This window comes from Passer domesticus, chromosome 17 (genome assembly GCF_036417665.1).
Source record: "Passer domesticus isolate bPasDom1 chromosome 17, bPasDom1.hap1, whole genome shotgun sequence".
NCBI lineage: Eukaryota > Metazoa > Chordata > Aves > Passeriformes > Passeridae > Passer > Passer domesticus.
Window position 1 is genome coordinate 10,033,064 of NC_087490.1, and position 25,539 is coordinate 10,058,602.

General features: G+C 50.3%; 1 protein-coding gene across 1 annotated transcript in view; it reads left to right on the forward strand.

The window, feature by feature from the left end:
- CORO1C (coronin 1C) overlaps window positions 1-25,539 on the forward strand; it is a 39,163-nt gene that overhangs the window by 10,923 nt on the left and 2,701 nt on the right. Inside the window, exons 2-10 of the mRNA XM_064392461.1 lie at window positions 5,605-5,804; window positions 15,179-15,301; window positions 20,538-20,667; window positions 21,409-21,590; window positions 22,109-22,228; window positions 23,113-23,217; window positions 24,069-24,214; window positions 24,704-24,761; window positions 24,845-25,090. Of these exons, the coding sequence (XP_064248531.1) occupies window positions 5,610-5,804; window positions 15,179-15,301; window positions 20,538-20,667; window positions 21,409-21,590; window positions 22,109-22,228; window positions 23,113-23,217; window positions 24,069-24,214; window positions 24,704-24,761; window positions 24,845-25,090 (1,305 nt within the window). The 5' untranslated portion in view covers window positions 5,605-5,609. The remainder of the gene's footprint in view (window positions 1-5,604; window positions 5,805-15,178; window positions 15,302-20,537; window positions 20,668-21,408; window positions 21,591-22,108; window positions 22,229-23,112; window positions 23,218-24,068; window positions 24,215-24,703; window positions 24,762-24,844; window positions 25,091-25,539) is intronic.

The window sequence follows — 25,539 nt, forward strand, 5'->3', positions numbered from 1 at the left end:
TTCACCAATGGGACCATCCCTGTCCCTGCTGAGCCCAGCACCCCATCCATCCCATAACACCATTCATAATTGCTGCTAGTGCACTGCCTGTAGAATTACTGATGTTGGAAAAGACCTTTAAGATCATCAAGTCCAACCATTGACCTCTTCATTTTTATTTTTCTTAATCTGCTTCTCATTTTTTAACAGTCATGACTGGATTCCAAAGCTCCTCAGCAAGGCTCAGACTGGGAGTTTGGGGATTCACCATCAACAGCTGCAACTTGACTTTTTCCACTTAAGGAAGAGCCTTTCCAGTCCTAAGCACTTTTCTAAATGCTGTTCTTCCTATCCACTGGATTTGTATCTCCTCACCCCCCTTAACAGTAGCCTCTGGCTGTCTGACTTCAACTGGCCTTTTATTCCAATGCCTCCCTTTCCAAAGGGATCACAATCACATGGGCTGAGCAGGATTTTGCCATTCGTGGGGGGTTTTCCTGTAAGTGTTCCCTAGCAGGATGCATTTCCTCTTGCATAAGCAGGCTGCGAACCCTCCGAAGCCACAGAAATCCATCTGTTGGATTCTTGAGACAGATAAATCCTTTATAAACAGGAAAATGGGCAAACTCATGGTAGCTCTTGTGACACATCGTGATGGGAGATCAGAAAGGAGGGGAATGAAAAGTGTCCCTGTGCACATCCAGCCTTTCCAGGGTCCTTTCAAGAGCTGCCACAAGGGCTGGGCTGTTCAGAGGGCACAGACTGGCAGATGAACCCTAAGTTTTGGTAAAATTCAGCTGGAAGTCACTCAGGGAGGGAATAAATAGGAGGTTTGAAGGCTCATTCCTCTGTCCCACCAAGATGCCGTGTGGGGCCGAGCGGGATCCAGGAGCTCAGCAGCTGTAGATCTGTCAGCACTTCTATTGTGGAGGCCTTTGCAGGGTGTCCAAAGCTTCTGTTTTAATTTTGCTGAGGGTTGTAACTCTGGCTAAATTTAAAGGCCTTTCAGCTCCCAGTCAGGAGGTTTTAAATCCTCTAATTTTGCACTTTACCCCCCAAAAATATATTCTGTCTAGCAAGTGGGTAGGGAGTTCCTTAGCCAAGGTTTAGGTAATGATCTAATTAACTTCTTTTTTTTAATGCTCATGTTCCAAGTCCACTTCCTAAGAGAAAATCCCCAGCACAGCCCCGTTAGCCATGGATACACTTCCTTACCCACTTGGGTTTTTCCAAAGTCACTTCCCCAGGTTCCCTGAACCACCCAGGTCATCCTTTTGCAAGTGTGATAGGGGCTGAATCAGCCTTTCCTTAGGCTGAATCATCTCAGGTGCTGCTGTCTCACTTGATAATCCTAAAAGTGGCACAAAAAAGACGTGGACCTGTTAGAGCAGGTCCAGGGGAGGCCACGGAGCTGCTCTGAGGGCTGGAGCCCCTCTGCTCTGGAGCCAGGCTGGGGGAGCTGGGGGTGTTCACCTGGAGAAGAGGAGGCTCCAGGGAGTGCTCAGAGCCCAAAGGGACTCCAGGAGAGCTGGAGAGGGACTTGGGATAAAGGATGGAGTGACAGGACAAGGGGGAATGGCTTTAAGACAAAAGAGGGTGGATTTAGATGGGAAACTGGGAAGAAATTCCTGACTCTGAAGGTGGTGAGGCCCTGGCTCAGGTTTCCCAGAGAAGCTGTGACGCCCCTGGATCCCAAGGCCAGGCTGGAGGTGTCCCTGCCCATGGCAGGGGGTGAAATGGGATGACTTTCAGGTTCCTTCCAAACCTTTCCACGAATTGGCCAAGCCTGGAGCTGCTGCTGTGACCCTGCTGGGAGAACCTGCAGCAGCCAAACTGAGCTGTGGATTTTCTTGGAGATGGATGAGGAGGAAGAGGAGAAGGGAAGGCATCCTTTGCAGGCCAGGATTGAGAAGCAAAGAGGAAACTGAACACTCTTCCCATTTAGGGACAGTCTGTGGCAGGGCTAGGACTCCTTTTGGGGTGCTCAGGCTCCCTCTCCCCCCGTTGGGTTTTTCACCTGCTCTCCCTGGTGAGCTGCAAGAGCCGCAGCCGCTGCTCCTTCCAACCACAACCAGCACATTCCCCCCTCCTTCTCCTTGGAGAGCTGCCAGATCAAAATGGCTCTGATCCAACGCCAAGAATCACTCCCTTTGCTATGGAAATGAGCACTTGGAGGCTGCTCACCATGTGTTGATCACAGAGTTCCTGCTAAGGATGATGAGCTGTAGGTGGGGAAGAGGGCAGGGAAGGTGTGTTCCAACAGATCCCTTTGGAACAAATGAGGATATTTTTGGAGGCATCTGAACTCTCTGCATTTTTAAAAAGTCATTTATAGAAAATGGAATGATTACCCTTTGCATCAGAGGGTGAAAATGAGGGAAATCATCTAGTTGGATTTCACCATGGGGTAAAGAGTTTCTCTTCTGTGAAAGTGGAAGGGGTGACAGATCCCCAGCATCTGATATTTGAAATTAATATTTTTTCCTGCTGGTGTGGTATTGATCAAGTGAAGAAGTGATACAATTATCCAAATGATCCTTTGTAACCATCACACCTGAATTGCCAGCATGGAGCAGCCCCATTCCCAGCCCCTGGCTCTGTGGGATGTGATTCCAGGCAATTTGCTGTGCTGGCTCAGCACGACAAGTTCAAACCTTCTCTTTACCTTCTTCCCAACAATCTGATTTTAATCTGGATTCACAGCAGGGTGGGAATGTTGCCAGGGGGTGAACACTCCTGGAAATCCACCGTGCACAAAGCAGGAGCCTTTTCCCTGCTCCCGGATGAGCTGTGCAGGCAGGGTTTGCTGCAGGGGGTGGGAAGGGGCTGAGGTGTCACACTGGGCTTGGGAGAACATTCCCAATATCCTGGGGTGGCCTGGGGTCACTGGAATGGTGGGAAAATGGGGGTGATGGTGCTCACTGCCAGACCTTGCCATGGAGGTTCAGCTGAGCCTTCCCAGCTCTGGGAGGAGCCCTCGGGATGGAATTGTGTGACAGGGCTCGGAATGAGTCGACACAAATCAGTAACTGGGCGTGGAACTGTGTTTTTCATGATGTGTCTTAACTGAACCTTGAGACTTCAGCATTTCTTGGCATTTGGGCATCTTGGAGTTGAAATTCCCCTTTTCTTTGTGCATGGTTTGGTGAGGCTGGGATCGTGCTGGAAGTGTCCAAGGCCAGGTTGGATAAGAGTAGTGCAAGGTGTCCCTGCCCATGGCAGGGGGTGGAACTGGATGAGTTTTAAGGTCCTTTCCAACCCAAACCATTCCATGATGTTAGGTAGTGCTCTCACCTGGCTGGAGCTGGAGAGCAGCTCCAGGTTTATGACTTCCCATCTCACTCAGGTGTTCCGGGGTGTGTCCAGCGTGGAACAGGCCTTTGATTTGTGCTCTGAGGGAAAGAAAGTTCATTACCCAATTCCGGTGACTGATGGAAGTAGGGAGGAAGCCTAAGTTCAGCTGCAATAGGATAGAAATCATTAACAATTGCCATATAGCTCTTTTCCATGGACACCTTAAACACTTCGTTCTTCCCAAAATTTTGCATTTAAAACCTATTTTTTTCTTAAACATTCTTCATTCTCTTTAAAATATCAGTGTGACAAAGGTACTGTGAGGAACCCCTACCTGCTCTCCATGGCTGGCAATGCCCATGGAGCCCATGGAGCATGAAGGTGTTCAGTGGCCTCCACCCCACACCTGGGACAGGTGTCCCCACCACAAAACTGACCCCAAATCCATGGGAAATGGGCACACTGGTGGCTCCAGTGGCATTGGTACATCCCTGTCCCAGCAGCTGAGCCACTGTGGAAGTGATCAGTGCCAGTTCCCAAATGGGCTCTGGTGCAAAACAAATACTCTGCTCCTTCTCCCTTATCTCTGCAGAACTGGAGTTTCACTGCAGAGCTGTCTGTTGTGTTAATTGGAACATTTCCCTCCTCTTCAAACACATTTCCCTGGCATTTCCCGGCTCTGATGAGCGCTTCCCTGCAGTTATCCTGCTTTTTGTCGTGGTTAATTTTTTATTTCACCTCCCAGACTACAAAACAGCCATCAAGCTCTGCTTCCCTGCGAAGCCTTTGCAGTCACAGACAGCCCTGTGAGCTTTCATCACCTTTGCAGCAGACAGCCTGGGAGCAGGGATTTGGGATAGAACCACATTCCCAGTCTCTCACTCTGGAACGTTGCACTGGAGCGAGGAGCTCCAGGGACTGAGCAGTTTTTCCCAGCCTCTCCATGTGCTTGGGGACCTTCTGGGAGGACAGATAGGAGGTGGACTCTGCTTATTTTTATTTTTTCTCTCTTTTTTTGCTATCCCCAGAGACTGGGACAGAAATATTTTTCCCATATGTAAAAGCAAGATGCTGAATGGAAGCTCCTCTTCTGCTCCCTCTTCTCTGAGGGAGAAAGTCTGGGATGATGGGAAAAGCCCTTCCCAGATGTGAGGGCTCCGTAGGTTGTATCCCTAGTCCAAGGTTGGTGTTGTGCCTGTGTCTTCTCCCAGGTGCTGGAATTTTCCACACCAATTCCCTTTCCCTCTATTCTAACTCCAGCATTCTTGAAAATAATTTTTCTCAAGAAATGCTACAGACACACCAAGTTAATTGGAGTCATTAACTTGTTTCCATTACTCCTTTCTGCCTAGGAAACAAATTTTTTTAGGGTGATTTTGGAGTTAGAAGAAAGAACTGGAAGCTAGGGAACATGTGGAACCACTTCACAGGAACACCGGATTTTGAGAGCTTGCATTTTTATTTACATCTTCTGGACCCTGTCTGACTTGAAAGTAAACAAGTTCAATCCAAGACTAGATTTATCCCTGAAAATATGTGGAGACTTGTCTAAAAACTGCTTTTGGGATTAGGAACTTCCTTTACTGCAGTCAGGGAACACATTTACAGTGGGGAAATTAATGCTTAACTGGCAAATTCTGTAAAAGCCCCCTGGAAATGCACTTGGGTTGGGTTAGGTGCAAAACAACCTTAAATTTTAGTTAATAAAAGAAGGAAAAGGTAAAGCTGGCTGAGAATATGGCAGGTCTTAAGGTGGAGGTGGAAGTGTCCCAGACCAGGTTGGATGGGGCTTGGAACAACCTGGGATAGTGGAGAATGTTCCTGCCCATGGCAGGGGGTGGGATGGGATCAATTTTAAGGTCTTTGGTGCCAAGAGGACGGTGCCAAACTCTTTCCAGCAGTGCCAAACAACAGGATGAGGAGCAATGGCCATAAACTAAACCATGTGGAATTCCACCTCACCATGAGGCCTCTTCCCGTGGAGGGTGGCCAAGCTGCCCAGAGAGGGTGTGGGATCTCCCTGTCTGGAGAGATCCCAAACCCACCTGGATGCATTCCTGTGTCACCTGCTCTGGGTGACCCTGCTGTGGCAGAGGGCTGGACTGGGTGATCTCCAGAGATCCTTTCCCACCCCAACCCTTCTGGGATTGTTCCAACCCAAACCATTCCACGACTCTACGAACAGCGGGCGAATCCGTGCTCCCGCGTTGCCGAAAGCGCGGCCGTGGAGCCGCCAACACCATCCAGCCTTGATGCTCATCCAGGAACCTCCTGGACAAGCAGGACCTCCTTTCCCTGGAGCTGACACTCTCCTTTTGCATTTGTGTGCAGACACGATGAGGCGGGTGGTACGGCAGAGCAAATTCCGGCACGTCTTCGGCCAGGCAGTGAAGAACGACCAGTGCTACGACGACATCCGCGTGTCGCGCGTCACCTGGGACAGCTCCTTCTGCGCCGTCAACCCCCGCTTCGTGGCCATCATCGTGGATGCCAGTGGTGGGGGAGCCTTCCTGGTGCTGCCTCTGCACAAGGTAAGTGCTGCTCGAGCGTTTCTTGAGCTGCCTGCTCGGCTGTGCTGTCACAATTTCTTTGGGAGTAATGAAGGCTGTGGTGACAGCGGCTGCTCGGTGGTGCCATGTAGGAATGTGTTTAATGTCTGTAATCAGTCTGATGCTTTCTGTGCATTAAACACAACAAACAAGCTGTTTGCTTGACTCATCTGAGCTGATTCTGGCAGAACTTTCCACGTAGAAGGGTATTTTAGAAGCCTCTTTATGATCAAGTCTGGTTTTTCTACTGTCAGGGATTCAGCTTTTTTTTTAACCACCTGAATCCAACTGCTCCTTGAGAGTTAAACCAGGAACCACCTGAGCCCAACTGCTCCTTGAGAGTTAAACCAGGAACCACCTGAGCCCAACTGCTCCTTGAGAGTTAAACCAGGAACCACCTGAATCCAGCTGCTCCTTGAGAGTTAAACCAGGAACTATCTGAATCCAGCTGCTCCTTGCAGAATCCATTCAGGAATGCATCTGAGCCCAACTGCTCCTTGCAGGTTTAATTCAGGAATACACCTGAGCCAAATTGCTCCTTGCAGCCCCACATTGGAGGGATGCAAAGGAATCAGCTGGTTCCAAGGAGGGCATTCCTGTTGCCCCTGATCCTGCATGGAAAAGCCACATCCATCTTCTGGAGGAGATTCTTCTCTTCTCTTTCTGTAATGCTTAACCAGCAAATTCTTGTGATCAAAAGATGTTTTTTTGCAACATTCTTTTCTCCGTGACCCTCAAACTCCTCTCTTAAGCCTGTGGTTAAGTTGTCCTCAGTCTGTCATCAGTTCCCAGCTCCACTTCCAGATCTGCCCTGTGGAGTGCAGAATTAGTGCCCAGGATCCAGCAGCACTTCCCACCCGGCCAGGCCAGAGCGGGGGCAGCGACGTCTCCGTCGTGCTAAGCAAAGCCAAACCCCAACCTCCCAAAATAGCTCAGCTTGCTGCTCTGATGAGCAGCCCTTCCCTGCTTAGGGCTCATCCTCAGGCCACGTGTCCTCCTGCCTGGTGGTGGCACTTGGTGGCACTGCCCTGGATTAGGAATTCCTCCTTCAGCTGCCTCACAGATGCTGACAGCTGGGCATGTGCATCCCTCTTTCCCTCTCTTATATCCCAAATCTGATGAGGGAGACTGGGGGCTCAGCCTGGAGGAAAGGAGGCTCAGGGGGGAGCCTCTGGTTCTCCACAAATCCCTGACAGGAGGGGACAGCTGGGGGGTCAGGCTGTGCTCCCAGGGAACAGGGACAGACCCGGAGGGAACGGCCCCAAGCTGTGCAAAGGGAGGTTTAGACTGGATACTGTGGGGAATTTCCTCATGGAAAGGGTTCTCAGGCTGCTCTGAGCAGGGATGGAGTCCCCATCCCTGCAGGGATTTAAAAGCCCTGTGGATGTGGCACTTGGGGACATGATGGCCTTGGCAGTGCTGGGGGAACAGTTGGACTCAGAGGGCTTTTCCAACGTTAATGATTCCATGATTCTGTGTTTTCTCAGTCCCTGGCAGAAATTCCTGTTATTTCTGAGTGCCCTTTTGGCATTCTTAAGTACCATCTTTGGTGTTATTTTTCACATCCATTCTGTTCTTCCTCCCACCCTCTTATTTATCACTGCCTTGGTGCCCTCAGCTCCATTCCTGCCTTCCACAGGCATTTAATATCCACATCTGAGGAGGTTCCATGGGAAGCTGGAGGAGCTGTGGCCCTCACCCCCAGCCTGACACGCTCTTTTGCAATGCAGTGCTTTGCTGGCTCTGCTCTAACCAGTTCCTGTATTCCGCATTTATTTTTATAGCCTGGGCTGATGAAATTGTTCCTTTAGTTCCTTCAACACCCTAAATAAAATTCGGATTTCTCTTTGAGCCTGTTTAGTACAGATATTTATGAAGCTCCCCGCAGCAAAATCCTTGTTGTTATAGTCAAAAAAAAAAAAGAAAAAAGGGGGGAAAAAAGGCAATTTTCAACCACGGGATTAGGCTGATTTTAAAACTGAGCCATAAAAATACACTTGCTGCATTTCTGCAGGGGAAATGTCCCATAACAACATCACGGCTGCTCAGTCCCAGCGCTTTGCGGCTCACTGGGAATCACCTGGGATGTGGCTGACCCTGGGTGCGGGAGCACAGAAAAAGGGCGATTTTACTCGTTTTAATGTGCTTTTCCTGCCAATTCTCGCTGACATTACAGGGTTCTGTTGCGGCCGGGGTTTATCGCTGCCGGGCCGGAGGCTCCCAGCTCCCTCCCGGCGCTGAGGGGGCGGTCTGGGGGTGTTTTTGGGGCGGTCTGGGGGTGTTTTTGGGGCGGACGAGCCCCCCGGGCCCCGCTCCCGCTCCCATGTGCTCGGGAGGGGCGGCCCCGCTCCGGCGGGAGGGGAAGCCCCGCCCCCCGCGCAAGCCCCGCCCCTGCGCGCGCGCGCACCCGCGCTCGCCGCAGCGGCACTGCGGCGGCCGCCGCTTTTTACCTTATTTGGTCATGGCAGCGCTCGCGGCCGCCGCGCTGATTGGCGGGGGCGGGGGCGCGGCGCGGCAAGTGCGCGGGAATTAACCCGTGAGCGCGGGAATCCATTAACCCGGGAGCGCGGGAATCCATTAACCCGTGTGTGTGCGGGAATTAACCCGTGAGCGCGGGAATCCATTAACCCGTGAGCGCGGGAATCCATTAACCCGTGTGTGTGCGGGAATTAACCCGGGAGCGCGGGAATCCATTAACCCGGGAGCGCGGGATTTAACCCGTGTCTGTGCGGGAATTAACCCGGGAGCGCGGGAATCCATTAACCCGTGTGTGTGCGGGAATTAATTAGCCCGTGTGTGTGCACGACCGAAGCCCGGTGCCCGCACGTCCCCAGCTCCCCGTGCTGCCGGGCTCTCTCCGTCCCCCCGCACCAAGCGGAGTCGCAGGGGTCTCCTCCTCCTTCCACCCCCGCAGCTCCCGGGGCACCGCAGCCCGCGCAGCCCGGCCGGCGTTGCTGCCCGTGGAAATGCTGTGTCTGAGCTTCCTGTTCCCTTGCACGCACATGTGCAGGGGCTTTGCCAGCAGCTCGCCGTTCCCGTGCTCCGGCAGGAGCTGCTGAGCATCCGACAATCTCATTCCCACAGGTTGGGGGCTTGGCCTCTGCTGGAATGAGGGACAGAGTTTGGAAAAGCTGTAATTCCTCTCGGTCGGGGTTGTGTAGGTGATAAGAGCCAGGGCAATCAGAATTAACTCTGCTCACCAGGGAAGGAGTTGGAAACTTCCCTGCTTGTGCTGGGCTGTGGTTGTAGAGTTGGTTTTCTCTGAGGTTTGTCCCAGGGAGAGCTCTGGGTACACAGGGAAGGTACCAGATAAAAATTCTCTGCTTTTCCTGATATGTTGAACAGGATGACTTGGAAACACCTGGATGCAGGGGCTGGTTCTGGTGCTGGATCTGTGCTCCAGCACAACTGGAGAAAATTTTATTTTTTCCCCTCCTCAAAAACTCTTTGCAGTTTTTATCTGCACAGAAAAACCTGCTGCAAATGTTCCTTTTTGTTTGAGTTCATGCAGAAAGATCCGTTCAGCCACGAACTGTGTTACATAAGGCCTTTACCAGAGGTTTATTCCGTCTCTTTTGGATACACTTTTATTAGATTTTTCCATTTTGCTGATCCCTTCCTGCACCCCCTTCACAGCAGCAGCATTCCTGCAGGATCTGGGATCAGATGGTGCCCTGAGAGCAATCAGCATGTGGGTGGGGGCGTGCACACCTCGGGAATGATCTTCTCCAAGGAATATGTTGTTCTGCAAGTGACAGGCCTTGGTGTTCATCCGTGGCATCTGAGAGTTGTTAAGCAGCTCTTCCCAATTCCTATTCCATCAGGAAGGATTTGGGGGAAAGAAAATCATCTTTTTCTGAACTGTGTGCAGGATAAAATCAGGTTTTTGCTGTGATGGGTTTAATGAGCCTTTCCAGCCATTTTAGGGGGAGTGTGATGGATTTTGTCCTTTTATTTCACCTTGGATTTTTCTCTATAAAAAGAAGTTTATATTTATCACTGTCAGCTTGATTCCAATGGATCATCAGGTTCTAATGCAGTAGGGAAGAGAGGGCAGCAGAGGGACTAATGGATCTCATTCCTCCAGGGAAAAAAGCATCAAATTCCATCCCCTGTCTTACAGTCAGAGGTTTGTACAAATATCTCTGCAATTTTAAGGCTTTGTCCAATAATAAAAATGAAAGTTGTACTTGGTGGGGCCCTGGATCATGTGTTCCCAGCTCGTGGGGATGATCCCTGTGGATCCTTTTGGATCCTTTTGGATCCCTGTGTCCTTGCCCAGCAGCTCTGCTCTCTCTGGGTGGATGCTCATCCTCTGATCAGCAGCAGAGTTTTACCACTTTATCCAGAGCCCTCAGCTTCTGGGATACCCATTGGCTTTCCTGCAGTTGGGAAGGAGCAGAGGGATGAACTGCTTTGGAAATCAGATTTTTGAGAGGGAAAACACCACTGACTCTGTCCTTTTTAATTGTAATGTCACTTCTGGGACAGATATCCATGAAGATGCTGGGGCTGTGCTGCACTCCCAGCTCCTCGTGATGGGATTTTGCAGCCTGGGTTGGCTGTGAGGGCTGTTGATGTTGTTTTTTGGTTTTTTTTTCCCTTTTTAAAGCCAGCATGTGTCCATTCTGTGGCAGCCTGGGATGGAATCACAGAATCATGGAATCCTTAAAGTTGGAAAAGACCTCCAAGCACATCAAGTCCAACCTTTGACCAAGTGAACCACATCACCAAATGCCCCAAGTCTTGTGTTTTAACATTTCCAGGGATGGTGACTCCCCCACTTCCCTGGGGAGCCTCTTCCATGCTTGACCACCCTTCCAGTGAAGAAATTTCCCCCAATATCCAACGTCACAGCCCTGCAGCTGCCAAGGTGACAGCGGGAGCACTGCTGGGGGATTCTTGGAGAGCACAGGGGCCTCTTATTGCCTGGCTTTCCAGTGGGTCTTTTGGGAATAACATTTCCTAATCTTCCAGATTAGTTCAGGATGCCTGGGCTGGGCTGTGGGGTGACTGCTGGGCATGGGCAGGAGTTTCCATTTCAGCCCAGTTTTCTCCCAGTTGCCTCCTCCAGGCCCAGCTGCTGCAGCCAGAGATGGAGGCTCAGTGCTCAGAAGTTCCCTGCATGAAATTCAGGACTTTTTTTTAAAGAAAAATCCACAATTTAAAGAAAAGAGAAAAGGTGCAGTCGGTTGGGGTTTCAAACTTTGCAGTTGTGACCTGATTTCCTTCCTCAAACTTGTGCAGAGTGAGGGGGGAGCTGCTTTGGCTTGTGCAACTCGATGCCACTTCCCTAATTTAAATGGAGATTTCAAGGAGCACAGCCATGGGCTGGGGAAGCAGCTGTTCTCCTTGATATTTTTACCATAATCCATGAGCTGTTTCCTGCCACCAAATGCCCTTTTCTGGCAGAGAAACGATCACAAGACACTCAAATTAATTCATAAAACTCCCACTTTTAGGAACAGTTCTCTTGTGTTGCTTATCCATCCCTTTTGGATTTAATCATACTTTTTCTTCTTATCTGTCACTTTTTTTCTGGTCTGGGTTTGATATTTCTGATGATTTAACTTTTTTTGTTTTTCTGATCTGGAATACATGAAACTCATTAAAATTTAATTTTAATAATTACAATTAATCTAATAAGGCAAATTCCCCCCTTGCTGAAACACCTGAATATTGAGTGTGTATTCAGTCAACACCAACTTTATTAAAAATCCTCAAATTCACCTTTTTGACCAACATTTCATAAAATACGACTCCAGATTCCAAAAGTTATCAGGGATGTGTCAAACCACAACCCCAGTGGATTATGAGGAGGATTGAATTTCTTGAAGTTAATTTCAAGCTGAGTATCAGCACTTGAGATTTATATTAAATCCTCTCCTAATTATAAGATTACATTTTCCAAATAAATAAATAAATCCCCAAACCTGGGAGCATTAGAGCAGCATGGAAACACACCCAGCTGCCAACCAAGCACCTTGCCAAACCTCGGGGCGTCCTGGTTGCAAAGGAACTGTCTTGAAAACCATGGGATTTGGGGATTTTGCAGCCTGCTGGGTTTTTACAACCCTACTGCAGCTTTCCCTTTTGGCAAATGCCCTAAAATACTGATTTTTCCAGCTTTTCTGAGCACAGCACAGTGCTGGGAATTGGGGTTCCCTGCTCCAGGGAATGCTGCCGGGAGGAGGAATCCTGTGGATGGAATTTGCAAAAGCGATGCTGAGAGGTGGTAAAACACATCCCTGAGTTCAAAGCTGCCCACGCTGAGGGGTCAGCCCTGGGCTGGTGCTGCGGGTGGCTGTCCTGTGCTGTCCCCACAGTGCTTGGGGACATCTCTGCTGGAGGTGCTGGGGACGAGGGGCGGATGCGGCGCCGGGCTCAGGAAAGCACCGCGGTTTCCTCTGCTCTGCAGAGACGTTTGGTGCCTCTGACCACAAGGCAGGAGCTTCTCTCCAAGGGCTGGGGCTCGTGCTCACCCTGCTGGGGCCTCCAGCAGCACTTTTATGTCCTTATTTAGTCTCGTTCTGATGTTTGCTGCTCATTTTTGTACGTCCCCAGAGGTGGCCGAGGGAGGACGGGATGTGGCACTCGGGGATCTGGGCTGGGTGACAAGGTGGGGATTGCTCACAGCTTGGATGGTCTTGGGGGTCTTTCCAACCTGAATGATTCTGGAATTGTTCCTGGTGCTGGTGAGCAGCAGAGTCTCTCCTCTCATGCCCAAGTGAAGATGTTGATGCCCCTGGGCTCTTCATCTCCCTTGGATTGTCTTCCTCTTCCAGATCCCAGGGAGCTGCTGTGTGGAACATCTCCTGCTCTGTTTGTCCTCTCTTCCTTGGTTTGATAATTCTTTGTGGATAAACAAGCTTGAGGTTGCTGCTAAATAACACTTCCTTTCCCCATCCTGCCTGTCTGTTCCCTGTTGGAAACAGGGTTTGGTGTCACTCCCCTGGTGCAGGCAGGGACAGGGGGTGTCTGTAGGTGATGCACAGGGAATTCTGCCCCTCTGCCCTGTCAGGTGAGACCCCACCTGTGGCAGCTCTGGAGTCCCACCACGGGAAGGACATGGAACTCTTGGGGAGAGTCCAGAGGAGGCCACAGAGCTGCTCTGAGGAGCCAGGCTGGGAGAGCTGGGGGTGTTCACCTGGACAAGAGAAGGCTCCAGGGAGAGCTCAGAGCCCCTTCCAGTGCCTGAAGGAACCCAAGGAGAGCTGGAGAAGGACTTTGGACAAAGGATGGAGAGAGAGGACAAGGGGGAATGGCTTTAAGATAAAAGAGGGTGGATTTAGATGAGATACTGGGAAGAAATTCCTGACTATGAAGGTCGTGAGGCCCTGGCTCAGGTTTCCCAGAGAAGCTGTGGCTGCCCCTGGATCCCTGGAAGTGCCCAAAGCCAGGCTGGACAGGGCTTGGAGCCACCTGGGATGGTGGAAGGTGTCCCTGCCCATGACAGGGGGTGGGACTGGATGATCCTTAAGGTCCTTCCAACCCAACCCGTTCCATGGTTGTGGAAGCTCTGCTCCTTGTGGAGGTGCAGGATCCTGGTTTAAGAGCTGAGCTCTGTCCCAGGTGGTGGCAAGCAGCTCCTGGGTGTCACTGCTGTCACAGGCTCTGGCTGCTCCTGCTGTGCAGGTTCATCACAAGCCAAACTGAAAGGTGAAATTTGGGGTTTAATTTGCTCAAATTAATTTTTTTTTTGTCTCCCCACAGTAATAAATGACTGTAAAACCCCAAAACTGAACCTACAAGTGCTTGTGCAGCCTGGAAATAGTCACCAGGGGCTCCTCCTGGAGGATCCCACTGATTCCTGCCAGGGAGCCAGAACAGGCAGTCCCTGACATTTTGCATTATTGTTCCTATTTTTCCTTTTTGGTTCAAGCCTGTATTTGTCTGTGGCCTGTCATGTGCCTTCTGCAGTTCGTGTGCTCTGCATGGTTCTCCTTTTAATTGGGTAAATTAAAATGGATGAATTCTACATGGCAGTTGGATGTATTAATTTTTTAAATCCTATTTCACATTATGGCATCCAAGAGGGATTACACAGGCTTTAATTTTTGAATGGCAGGTTTATGGCTTTTCATCTACAACTCTTCCCCTTTTAATAATTCCAAAAGCAGCTGAATCACTGAGTCTCTTCTTTCTTTTGGAGCCTAAATTTGGCCTTTTAGGAGCTAGTGGGGTCTTTTGGGATCAATATCTTGTTTTGGTGTTTGTGGAGGGCTCCAGGTCAGTCATCCCCTAAAGCCAATGTCCAGCATTATTCTGGTTATCAGCCTTGAATAGCAGCAGCCTCCCACATGAAGCAGGGTGGGAGGCATAAATTAAGGAATGTCACCTCCAAGGTTGGGGAATGTTACCATCCAATGGCACAAGTGAAATTCCAACCATTTCTTCTGCGTGTTTAAACACAAAAGAAGGTGACCCCATCCCAGACCTCTCCCTGCTGTGTCCCTTCTCCCATCACTCATCATGAAAAGGTCATTCCCTGGAAACAAAACCCCGTGGAGCAGGACCAGGGGTGTGGCTGTGGAAGTGGAGGAGTCTCCTCCTCACCCTGCTGCTGTGCATCTTTAGTATTGTAAATATTTTTCCTTGTGTGCAGGGCTTGGCCAGGAGAGAGAAGGATGAGGAGAGTGATTTCCCTTTTCCTTCTTTGTGGGATCAGGACCTTCAGGACCTTCAGGACCTCCTCAGCAAAATGTAGACCCAGGGGCAGAATTGGTGTCTCAACATCAGCTGGGTTGGCATCACTGGATTTGTGCCAGCTCAGGTTTAAGTGGTTAATTAGCTCATTTTCTTGGAAGTGTTATCTCTGTAGGGAGCTTGGCATTGGCGGCCTCGGTCCTCTGGCCAGGGAGAGGCAGGTGTGGCTGTCACAGCCCATGCTGGCAACATTTGTTCCTCAAAACAATATTTTCCTCTGCACAATTGCATCCTAAAATCTTCACATCCAAGAAAAATCCTTCTGTTTTAGGAAACCAGGGAGACCTGGTAAATTCAGTGACCAGCAACGCCCTGCAATGACATTCTGACTTTGGTTGTCTTCAGCTATCTCTGTTGGGAAGCAGATGAAACCAGAACTTTGCTTTTCCCAAAAAGGTTGAGGTGGGAAAAGGGTTGGTGTGGCAGCAGGTGCTGAGATGTGGGATCACAACCCTGCTGTGCTGGATCTCTGAACCCTTTCCTCTGCTCCTGGGGAGTTTCCAGCTCGTTGATGCTGGAGAAGAGCTGCTCTGTTCCTCTGATCCATGAGTTCAAATCTCATGGAATTGTGGATATGAAAAAGCAAGCAGAGGGTTGGGAAGCACCTTCCTTCAGGATATCACAGCTCTCTTTCTCCTTCTTCCCTGCAGACAGGCAGGATTGACAAGTCCTACCCCACGGTGTGTGGGCACACGGGGCCGGTGCTGGACATCGACTGGTGTCCCCACAATGACCAGGTCATCGCCAGCGGCTCCGAGGACTGCACCGTCATGGTGAGTGCTCCTGGTGGGTGGGCTTTGCTCCCTGCTGGAACTCCTGCTCCAAAGGACGCTGCAGTTCCTGGAGGTGTCTCCAGGAACCTTCTGTTCCCAGGTGAGGTGAGGGCAGAGTCCTCATGGAAGGGTTTGGGTTGGAAGGGACTTAGAGCTTGTCCCATCCCAACCCCTGCCATGGGCAGGGACACCTTCCATGGACCAGGTTGGTCCAAGCCCTGTCCAGCCTGGCCTTGGACACTTCCAGGGGTGGCCAACCTGTGCCAGGGCCTCACCACTCCCACAGGGAAGAATTTTTTTCCCATTTTTCCTTCCCCTGGGCATTTGTTTGATGTTTGGGAAGAGGAATGAGAGTGCCAATGTGTGGTGAGGTGTTCTGATTTGTTGAGCTTTGAGAAGACAGGTGTTCCTTACCTCAAATATCCCAATGGATGTAGAGGTGTGTGTTGGGAAGAGGCAGGGGTTGGAAGGGAATGAGCCCAGCAGGTTCCAAGATTCCTTCAGCCCCTGATTTAAGGAAGTTGCTTGAAATTTTCCCTGTATCTCCAGGTTTTGAGCAGGTGTCAAAAGGTCTTTTTTTTTAATAAAAAATAAAAATAATCTCCCAAATTCTGCACCTGCCAGCCTTGGATTGAGACCTGTTTTAAGTCAGTGATGGCCCAGGCGGGCTCGCTCCGTGACGGATGTGGAATCCCATGTATGCAAACACAGCAGAATAAGTGAAAGAAAATCCTTGGAAGATGAAATAATGCCAAATAACTCCAGGGATCTTTGGCCATATTTAGAAATGCTGTAGGCTGAATGTTATATTGAAATCTTATTATAGATCATGTCAGATAAATTCCTTTGCTTCTGTTCATCGTTAAAATGTTTGGGAGGGGATTCATCCCAAGAGGCTTTTCCTGGGACAGCTCTTGCCTGTGATCTCTCAGTCTTGGAAGCTGAAACATGTTAACAAAACGGGCTATATTTAATATTAAACAAAACAACAACTTCTGTGTTAGCAACTCTCACTACTGGGCTGGAACTGAGCTTTGGAAGGATGCAGGAATGTTTCTCCAACCAGAATGTAGAAGGGCTGCACATTGGGAATGTTTCTGAAATGTGAGCATCAGTGCAGGCCCAGAGCTGCCTCCTTGGAGGCAAAATTAGTCTGTAATCCAAGTGCAATGAGAAATATGTTGGGAGGCTCCAGAGGGACTGAATTGTGGAGAAAAACTGACAGAGTTCAGTTACAAGTTGTCCAAGTGGACAAGCTCTCTCCCTCCCACCACCCCAAATCCACTCTCTCCCTTCACACCACCCTGATGTGGACACAAACTGCAGGAATCTGCACCTCCTGCTGGACTCTGGGGGTTCTCCACACATCCCAAGGTGGGGATGAGCTTCCCATCAGTACCCATGTGGGAAGGAGGGTGGACCTGGGTGGGCTGGAGCAGGGTGAAGCTCTCTGGGGGTTTTTCACCCTCCTGGTCATGTTTGGTGTGACCTGTCTGGAGTGGAAGGGGAAATAGGTGAGTCCTTGCTGCACTTCCAGGATCAGGGATGTGCAGGGCTTGCAGGATGCTGGGGGTGTGTTAGCTGGAGGTTTGGAATGGGAGATGATGGATCCCAAATCATTCAGGGCAGTTGGGAACTGCACTGGAGTGTAAAGAGCACCCCTGGCTTGGACTTTTGGTAATGAGCTAATGAGCTTTCCCAATTTTAATTGCTTTTCTGGCCTGGCATGGATAGTTCAGGGTCCTGCTTTCCTGGACAGAGGGTTTGGGTCCTGCTTCCTGAGCAGCCTGAGCAGAATAAAGCCAGGGAGCTTTGCAGGACCCGTGGCTGCTCGTGGGCTCCGGGCTCTGCGGGGGGAGACGCGGAAAAGTGACGTGGGGGTGCTGTGACAATTCCAGCTGCTGCAGAAAAGACCTTGTTCTTAAGGACCATCTGTGCCCTGGCACTCAGGGATTTAGCATCTCACCCTCTGCCACAAGAAATCTCAGCTACGTCAGCCAGCTATGTATTGAGGGAGAGAAAGGGGATTTGGGATGGTGTGAGGGAGAGAATGTGGATTGGGGATGGTATTGAGGGGCAGAATGTGGATTGGGGATGGTGTTGAGGGGCAGAATGTGGATTGGGGATGGTGTTGAGGGAGAGAATGTGGATTGGGGATGGTGTTGAGGGAGAGAATGTGGATTTGGGATGGTGTTGAGGGAGAGAATGTGGATTTGAGATTGTATCCAGGGAGAGAACGTGGATTTGGGGTGGTATTTAGGGAGAGAACTTGGATTTGGGGTGGTATTGAGGGACAGAGCATGGATTTGGGATGGTATTGGGGGACAGAACATGGATTTGGGATGGTATTGAGGGACAACATGGATTTGAGGTGCAAACCATTGTCTCCAGGTGGGCAGGGCTGATTTCCTGCAGCCATAACTCTGCAGCCCCCGTTTGGCACAAGGAAGCTTCACTTGGCCCTATCCAAAGCCAGAAACCTTTTCCTCTAAAGAAATTCCCAGATTTTTACAAAACCTGCTCATAAACCTTGAACAGCTTTGGTGTTATCAGACATAGCATTGGAGAGGGGACTGGGAAAGAGAGAGCTGACATCCCTCTCCAAAGGCTTCCTTGCAAATACCTTCTGTGGCCTCTTCCCTTGGAGGAATTGTTTCCTTGTGCCAGCAAATGAGGAATTACTTAAATATTCCTGCTTGATGTTGTGCTGAATGGCTCTGATGTACTGCAGGCTTTTTGTTCAGCTGGAAAATGTTTTAGTGGATAAAGATTTGTAGATGGTATCGAGGCCCTTCCTCAGATATGGAAAATTTTCTTCCCCAGAAGGTGGATTTTAAAGAATGTGTGTGGAAAGGCCAGAGCAGAGCTCATGTGATGGGGCAAATTCCTTTAAAAGTCAAAGAGAGCCCTTGCAGTGACCTGAGCCACCAACCAGGACAGGGAGAATGAGGAGAAGGTCTGACCCTACAAAAATGATGCCCCAAGAGCCTTTTCCTGCAGGGATATGGGAGCAGGGCCAGGGATAAATCCAGGCCTCAAATTCAGTTGCTTCCTTACTTAAAGTGATAAAAATTGATATGTATGATGTAGGAAGCACTGGTTTTTATAGACATGGATTTAATCACCTTTTCAACTTGTGCAGAGCCAGAGGAGGCTGGTTTTGCTTCTCTTTAAAGGGGGTGAAAGAAAAGTTTGCTTTGTTTTCCTTCTCACATGCTGTTTGTGCAAAACCTTCCCCTCCTGCCCTTCCTGCAGCCCCAAACCTCTCCCTCAGCTGTGCCACAGCTCCACTTCCTCCTGCACAAACAAACAGCCTTGATAGCATCAAACCCCCCAAAAAACAGCCAGACACCCACGGGAGGGAGAGCTGACAAACACTTCCTAAAGCCCAGGCAATCCTGCAGCAATTTCAGGTTTCCTTGGAGTCATCCTGAGTCCTCCCCCTCGGCAGGGTAAGTCCTGCATCCAAAATTCTGTCATTTCCCTGTGAGCCTGATTTGATCCCAGGCTGAGGCCAGACCCCCACCCTGTGCAGGAACGAGGGGCTGGGCCAGTTGGGACCATGCCCTGACCTTTCACATTTGGGGTTTTTTTATTGTTTTTGGGAATAGCAGGCAGGATGATTGGGTCAGTAGTCTGAAATCTGCCCAGGATTGCACTGCTCTGCAGCTGCTCCCACCTACCAGGGCTTTACCTGACAGAAAATTCCATCTGCCCTCCAGTGGCTTTCAAAAAAAAAAAAAAAAAACAAAACCTTTTTCCCTGGGATTTTGCTTCCCTTTCCTTTCCCACCCCCTGCACTTGCTGTCTTATGTTTAAATTTGGTTCTGGAGTTTTCTGGCTCCTCTGCACTTGCTCAGAGGGATCTCAGGATCCTTCCTGGCTGAGGTGGTCTAGAACAGAACAGAGTCCTCCCTCTTGGCAGGGTATGTCCTGCATCCAAAATTCTGTAATTTCCCCGTGAACCTGGTTTGGTCCTGGCCCCGCACAGAAAATCCTCTGCTGGGGAAGTGGTCCTGTTGTGGTCATTCCTGGGACACTGAGGGTGCTGGGAAGGAGGGCACTGGGGGCTGTGTCCATGAAAAACCAAATCAGTTTTGGGTTATTTAGAGGTGAGCTGGTACCCACTGAGAATCTCTGCATCTTGCTGAGTTTTTTTGGTTTTTGGTTTGGTTTTTTTTTTCCAGTGCTAGTAATTCCTTTGAGAAGGGAAAAACTGGGATTAGCACAGAAATCCATGTGTCCATCTCGGTCTGTCTGGCTTCCTAAATCCACTCCCTCACATCCCACAGCTTGTTGGGCACCGTGGGCAGGGGCTGGCAAGCCCCATTCTCCCAGCTCCAGGAAAAGCAAACAATGGGAAGCAAAGCAAACGTGCTCTAATGCTGCCACCTACCTACAGCAGCTCCAACTGCTCCCCGAGGAGCTCTCCCTGGAATTCCATGTCATTTTTTAATACCCTCTATGTAGGTCAAATTCAATTCCAAGATGATTGTCCAGTGCTGAATTGCAGGAATAGTTTTGGTGGGGCTGATCCTGCCCTGGGGCTTTGGGGTGATGGGTTTGTCTGTCCCATCCCTGGTCACTGCCAGCTGCAAAAGCCTCCTGCTGGAATTGCAGTGCTCTGGCATCCTTGGGGGCTGTTCCTCCTCCTGGTGGCCCTTCCCTGAGGAAGTTTGCAACAGAAGTGTTGTGTAACCAGGCAAGAAGTGAGCAGGCAGTGCTGATTTGGGCTGCTCTGGCTTCTTCCAGGACCAAGCCGCTCTTCCCTGATTAAATGGGATCTGGGAGGATCCTGAATCTAATGAGAAAACAAATTGCTGGTGTTCCTAAAGTAATCAAAAGCAGGCAGTGCTAGAGCTGCAGCATCATCCCTGTGAGGGACAGGCACAGTTTGAAGGACAGCAGCTTGTTCCCATGGGATTTGAGCTGCAGGGGGGATTCTCCACACTCCTTGGGGAACAGGAGTGAACTGGGTGATGGACATGGAAATACAGGGATGCACCATGAGGAGCTGTGGGTTTGTACTGGCACACGAGTGAGGAAGGACGTTCCTCATGGATCAGCCAAGGGTTTATTGACAGCTGGGAGTGATTCCCTCCCTGATTCCCTTCCTGTTTACACAAGAGGTGACAGCTCCGGTGGCTGCGGGACGCGGGAAGCGGCCGAGCCACGCGCTCTCCACAGGGGCTGCCCTTGCCTGAGCAGCTTTCCTTTCCTTCCCTGTCCCTCCCAGGTGTGGCAGATTCCCGAGAACGGGCTCACCCTGTCCCTGACAGAGCCCGTGGTAGTGCTAGAAGGCCATTCCAAGAGAGTTGGCATCGTGGCCTGGCACCCGACGGCGCGGAACGTGCTGCTCAGCGCAGGTACGGGGCACAGGCGTGGCCAACAGCTCCTCTCCCTCCTTCCTTCCTCTCCAGCTTTTCCTTCTTCCCTCTCCCAGCTGCTCAAATCCCTGTGAATCACAAGACCCGTGGCAGTAGCTGGGAACACTGGGACACGTGGCTCACAGCCCCCTCTGTATCTCAGCCTTTTTTATCCTCAGTTTACAGGGATAAGCACCAAGGAATTGTCTGGAATTGGAGTATGAAAGTTGTTCCAGACTTTATTTGATCTGCAAGAACAATTTACATCTGCATTCCCCACATCCCTGTTTTCATAGACTTTTAGAACAGGCCCAAGTGTTTCTCCTTTCCCTTGATCCCTGCAAAGTATCCCAGAGTCCAGCTGTTCTTCCCACAAGCTCTCATGGACAGCATTTTGCAAATTGTCTCCTTGGCCAATACAGTCCATGGAATGAGATTCTTTTGACCACTGAAAATCAATCACATCATTATGGAAATAAATTGGATAATTCATTATCCATTGCTATACTCTGAGGCTTTCATGGGTTGGGTCCCAAGGAAAGAAGTGACTCCTTTCAGCTGGATTGTTGGATGAGCTGGGTGTTTTCCATTGATAAAAATCCCTCCTGAGTTCCCAGTCTGGGTTTTGATTTCCCCAAAAAAACCTTTGGAGCTGCAGGGGGTTTATCTCTTTTTCCCCACCTCTGGCTTTGCCCCTGTGTACCCCAGTGCTGTGGCTGGAGCTGTTATTTCCCATTTTAGGCTGTGATAATGCCATCATCATCTGGAATGTGGGAACAGGAGAGGCCCTCATCAACCTGGATGACATGCACATGGATATGATCTACAACGTGAGCTGGAATCGCAACGGCAGCCTCATCTGCACAGCTTCCAAAGACAAAAAAGTCCGAGTTATCGACCCCAGGAAACAAGAAATTGTTGCTGTAAGTTTGCTTAATCATTAAAGAAACAACTGGGTTCACTCCAGCAGGGAATGAGCAAGAAAATATGGAAGAAATATGTGGATTTTACACACCACGTTGAGTCGCTTTCTTCAAAAATTACAGGAGGAATTGTAGGAGTTGGAGGATTTGTCTGGGTTTATTGGGATTAGTGTTTGAACTGGGATTTTAGGGCTCAGTTTTAAACCTGCAGGAGTGTAATTCCACATCTAATCCTTTTGTATAATTACAGTTCCAGAGTTGTGCATGCAAAGCAGAGCTTTAGTTGTAGCTTACAAAGAGGTTTTCCTTCAGCCTTGCAAGAGGCTGATTGGCAAAGCTGGAATGAGCCAGGAATGTCCCTTCTCCCGTGGCTCAGTGTTTGGGTTCTTCCCTCAGGCGGCAGGGAAGGAGAGCTGGATGTTCCTCCTTGGATCTCCTCCTGCATGGAGGAAGAGAGGAGCCACCACTCCAAGGGTTTTTCTGTTCACTGCTGATCCTGACCTGCTCCTCTCTTCCAGGAGAAGGAGAAAACCCACGAGGGAGCCCGGCCCATGCGAGCCATTTTCCTGGCAGATGGGAACATCTTCACCACCGGCTTCAGCCGCATGAGCGAGCGGCAGCTGGCCCTGTGGAACCCGGTACCATCCCAAATCCCTGTGCTCTCACATCCATGGAGTCACCAGCCAGCCATGGAATCGTGGAATGGCCTGGTCCATGGGGTTACCAACCAGCCCTGCAGCCATGGAATCGTGGCATGGCCTGGGTTGGATGGGACATTAAAGCCAATCCCGTTCCAATCCATAGACAGGGACACCTTCCACTAGCCCAGGTTGCTCCAAGCCCCATCCAAACTGACCTTGGGATGGAGCAGCCACAGCTTCTCTGGGGCCTTCTTCTTCAGGGCCTCACCACCCTCAAAGAGAAGAATTCCTTCCTAAATTCAGAGTTTATGTACTTGAGGTTCTTCCCATTCCATCTGCTGCCTGCTCCTGCTTCCATGGTTTGGGCTGTGTGGTCACTCAGTGAAGGAACTGAGCAGAGCAGTGATGGAGCTGCAGGTTGGAAGTGCCTGGGAAGATGCACAGGGAGCAGAGGGGCTGTGGGAAGGTCACTTCTCTCTCTCTCTGTGCATTGTGGAGAGCAGGCCAGCAGCAATCCCAGGAGGGTTCAGGGTGGAAGGGACCACCTGGATTGTGTCCAGGTGGCTTTTGAGTGTCTCCAGGGAAGGAGGCTCTGTCCCATCATCCATCCTACTGACACTAACTCACTGTGTCACATATTTCCCTTGGCTTGGTGATTTTTCCTGGCTCCTGTTTTTATTTAATTTAGTGATTAAAGTGCCCTTGGGGAATGAATCAGTTCATGAACATTCCCAGCATTTATTGTAACACACGGATCCTTCTGGGTGGTGCAGACACCACTGGGAGCTCACTGCCTACAGAGTGTTAATAATTTAGACCCTCCCTGTATGAACAGAAGCTTTTCCAGTCTTTGTTAACACCCCTGGCATTTTTATTTCCAGAAAAACATGGAGGAGCCAATAGCCCTTCACGAGATGGACACCAGCAACGGGGTCCTGCTGCCCTTCTATGACCCAGACACCAACATCATTTACCTGTGTGGGAAGGTAAGGAGAGGCTTTGGAGGCACCTGGAGGGAGTGGTGCCTGTGAAATGTCCCCCAAAATATCAGGGGGGCAGTGAATGTGGGGCTGCAGAGAGACCAGGCTGCTCTGGAATGGGTTTGATCCTCACTCTGCAGAACCTGGGAAGGACCTGGGTGTTTCTTGGAGATGGATTAGGTAAAGCTGCTCCTAGTGGAACAAGTTGCCAAAACATTTCTTGCTGGTGTTGACCTGGATGATTTTACACTGGCATGGGAGGAAGGTACATTTTGGGTGTTGTCTTCCTTGTCCTCGGAGATGCTGGAGCATGTGGCAGCTCTCTGTAATTTTATGGGATTAAGTAATAGAAAACTGGAATTAGGTGCTCCTTTCTAAAAGCAATTTGTAGGAATTTGGTGCCCACATGTGATGGACTCCTACAAATAGGAGCCAAAGCCAAGATGAGCAAGGAATTACAAAGGAGGATCCATACAAGTATGTTCATAAATCCCATCTTTGTAGCAGCTGATGAGGAATGTTTGGTTTCTATCTGCCACCCCTCCTGCAGTTTCAGAGACAGCAGTGTGGTGGAATTGCTTGGAATTGAGGATAAACTGGTTTGTAGCCTTTCTGCCTGATATGGCAGGAGGTTTTTCCACAAGAGGTGAGGAAGGGAAGCACAAGCTCAATCCCTGTCCCACAGTGTTTGGAACGGGACTTGGAGGAATTGTTCAGTTGATGGATTGTGGAAGGGATCAGCCTTGCTTCAAAAACAGCTGTGAGCTGTCCATGGCAGCATTCCTGGAAGGAAATGGGAGCAGCAGTGTGGGCACAGGGAACACAGGCCCTGCAGCTTCTCCTGGGGTTCCTTGCAGGGTGACAGCAGCATCCGCTACTTTGAGATCACGGATGAGTCCCCGTACGTTCACTACCTCAACACCTTCAGCAGCAAAGAGCCGCAGAGGGGCATGGGGTTCATGCCAAAGAGGGGCCTCGACGTCAACAAGTGTGAGATTGCCAGGTGAGGAGAGCCCATCCCAGGCTGGGAGCTGGGGCTGGGGGTTTCAGGAGTGGTTAAAGCAGCAGAGCAGTGAGCACAGGGCAGCCGTGGTTCAGAAAACCTGGGAAGGGCAGGAAGCATCGTGGGATGTCACTGCAGTGGCTCCAGGAGGGAACGTCACTGCTGGCTGGGAACATGAGCCATCTCTTCTCCCAGGAACAAGTGATAGGACAAGGGGGAAGGATCTCAAATACTAGGAACAATTTCTTCATGGAAAGGAGGGTCAGGTGTTGGAAGGGGCTGCCCAGGGCCAGGGGGGAGTCCCCATCCAGGAGGGATTTAACAGCCATGTGGATGTGGCACTTGGGGACATTGGTTATGGTGGCCTTGGCAGTGCTGGGGGAATGGTTGGACCTGGTGGTCTCAGGGATTTCTGTGGTTCCTTGGGGTTGCTCCTTTCCCATCTCCCTGATCCTCACTCCCTGTCCCACCTCTCCTTTTCCACGGCAGGTTCTTCAAGCTCCACGAGAGGAAGTGTGAGCCCATCATCATGACGGTTCCCCGCAAGGTGAGCACTGCCCTGGGGCCAGGCTTTGGAGCCAGCTCCTGCCTCCCAAAGCTCCTGACTGATCCATGTCTCCTGCCTTGCAGTCTGACCTCTTCCAGGACGACCTGTACCCGGACACAGCCGGCCCAGAAGCAGCTCTGGAAGCAGAGGAGTGGTTTGAGGGGAAGAACGCTGATCCTCTCCTCATCTCCTTGAAGCACGGGTACATTCCAGGCAAAAACAGGGATCTCAAGGTGGTCAAGAAGAACATACTGGACAACAAACCTGCTGGGAACAAGAAGAGTGATCTCATAAACGCTCCAAAGAAAGCAGCGGATGCCTCAAACTCCGTGAGTAAACTCCAGGAATTTTGGGGGTGGTGGCCTCAGGAGGGAATGCCAGGATGGGACCAGTGACAGGGCCTGAGGGAATGGCTGAAGCTCTGTCAGGGGAAGGTTAGGTTGGATATCAGGAAAAGGTTCTTCCCCCAAGGCTGCCAGAGCTCCAGGAGCATTTGGACAACACACTCAGGCACAGGATGGGATTGTTGGGGTGTCCTGGTCAGGGCCAGGAGTTGGACTGGATGATCCCTGTGGGTCTCCTGCAACTTGGGATATTCTATCATTCTGTGATTCTAATGCTTCCGTAGATATGGAAGATTACTTGAAATTATTTTTTCTAAATCACAGAACCATTACAATTGGAAAAGACTTTCAAAATCCCCAAGTCCAACCCTAACTCAAGATCCCCAAGTCCAACCCTAACCCAGCAGCAGCACCTTGTTCACCACTAATCCCTG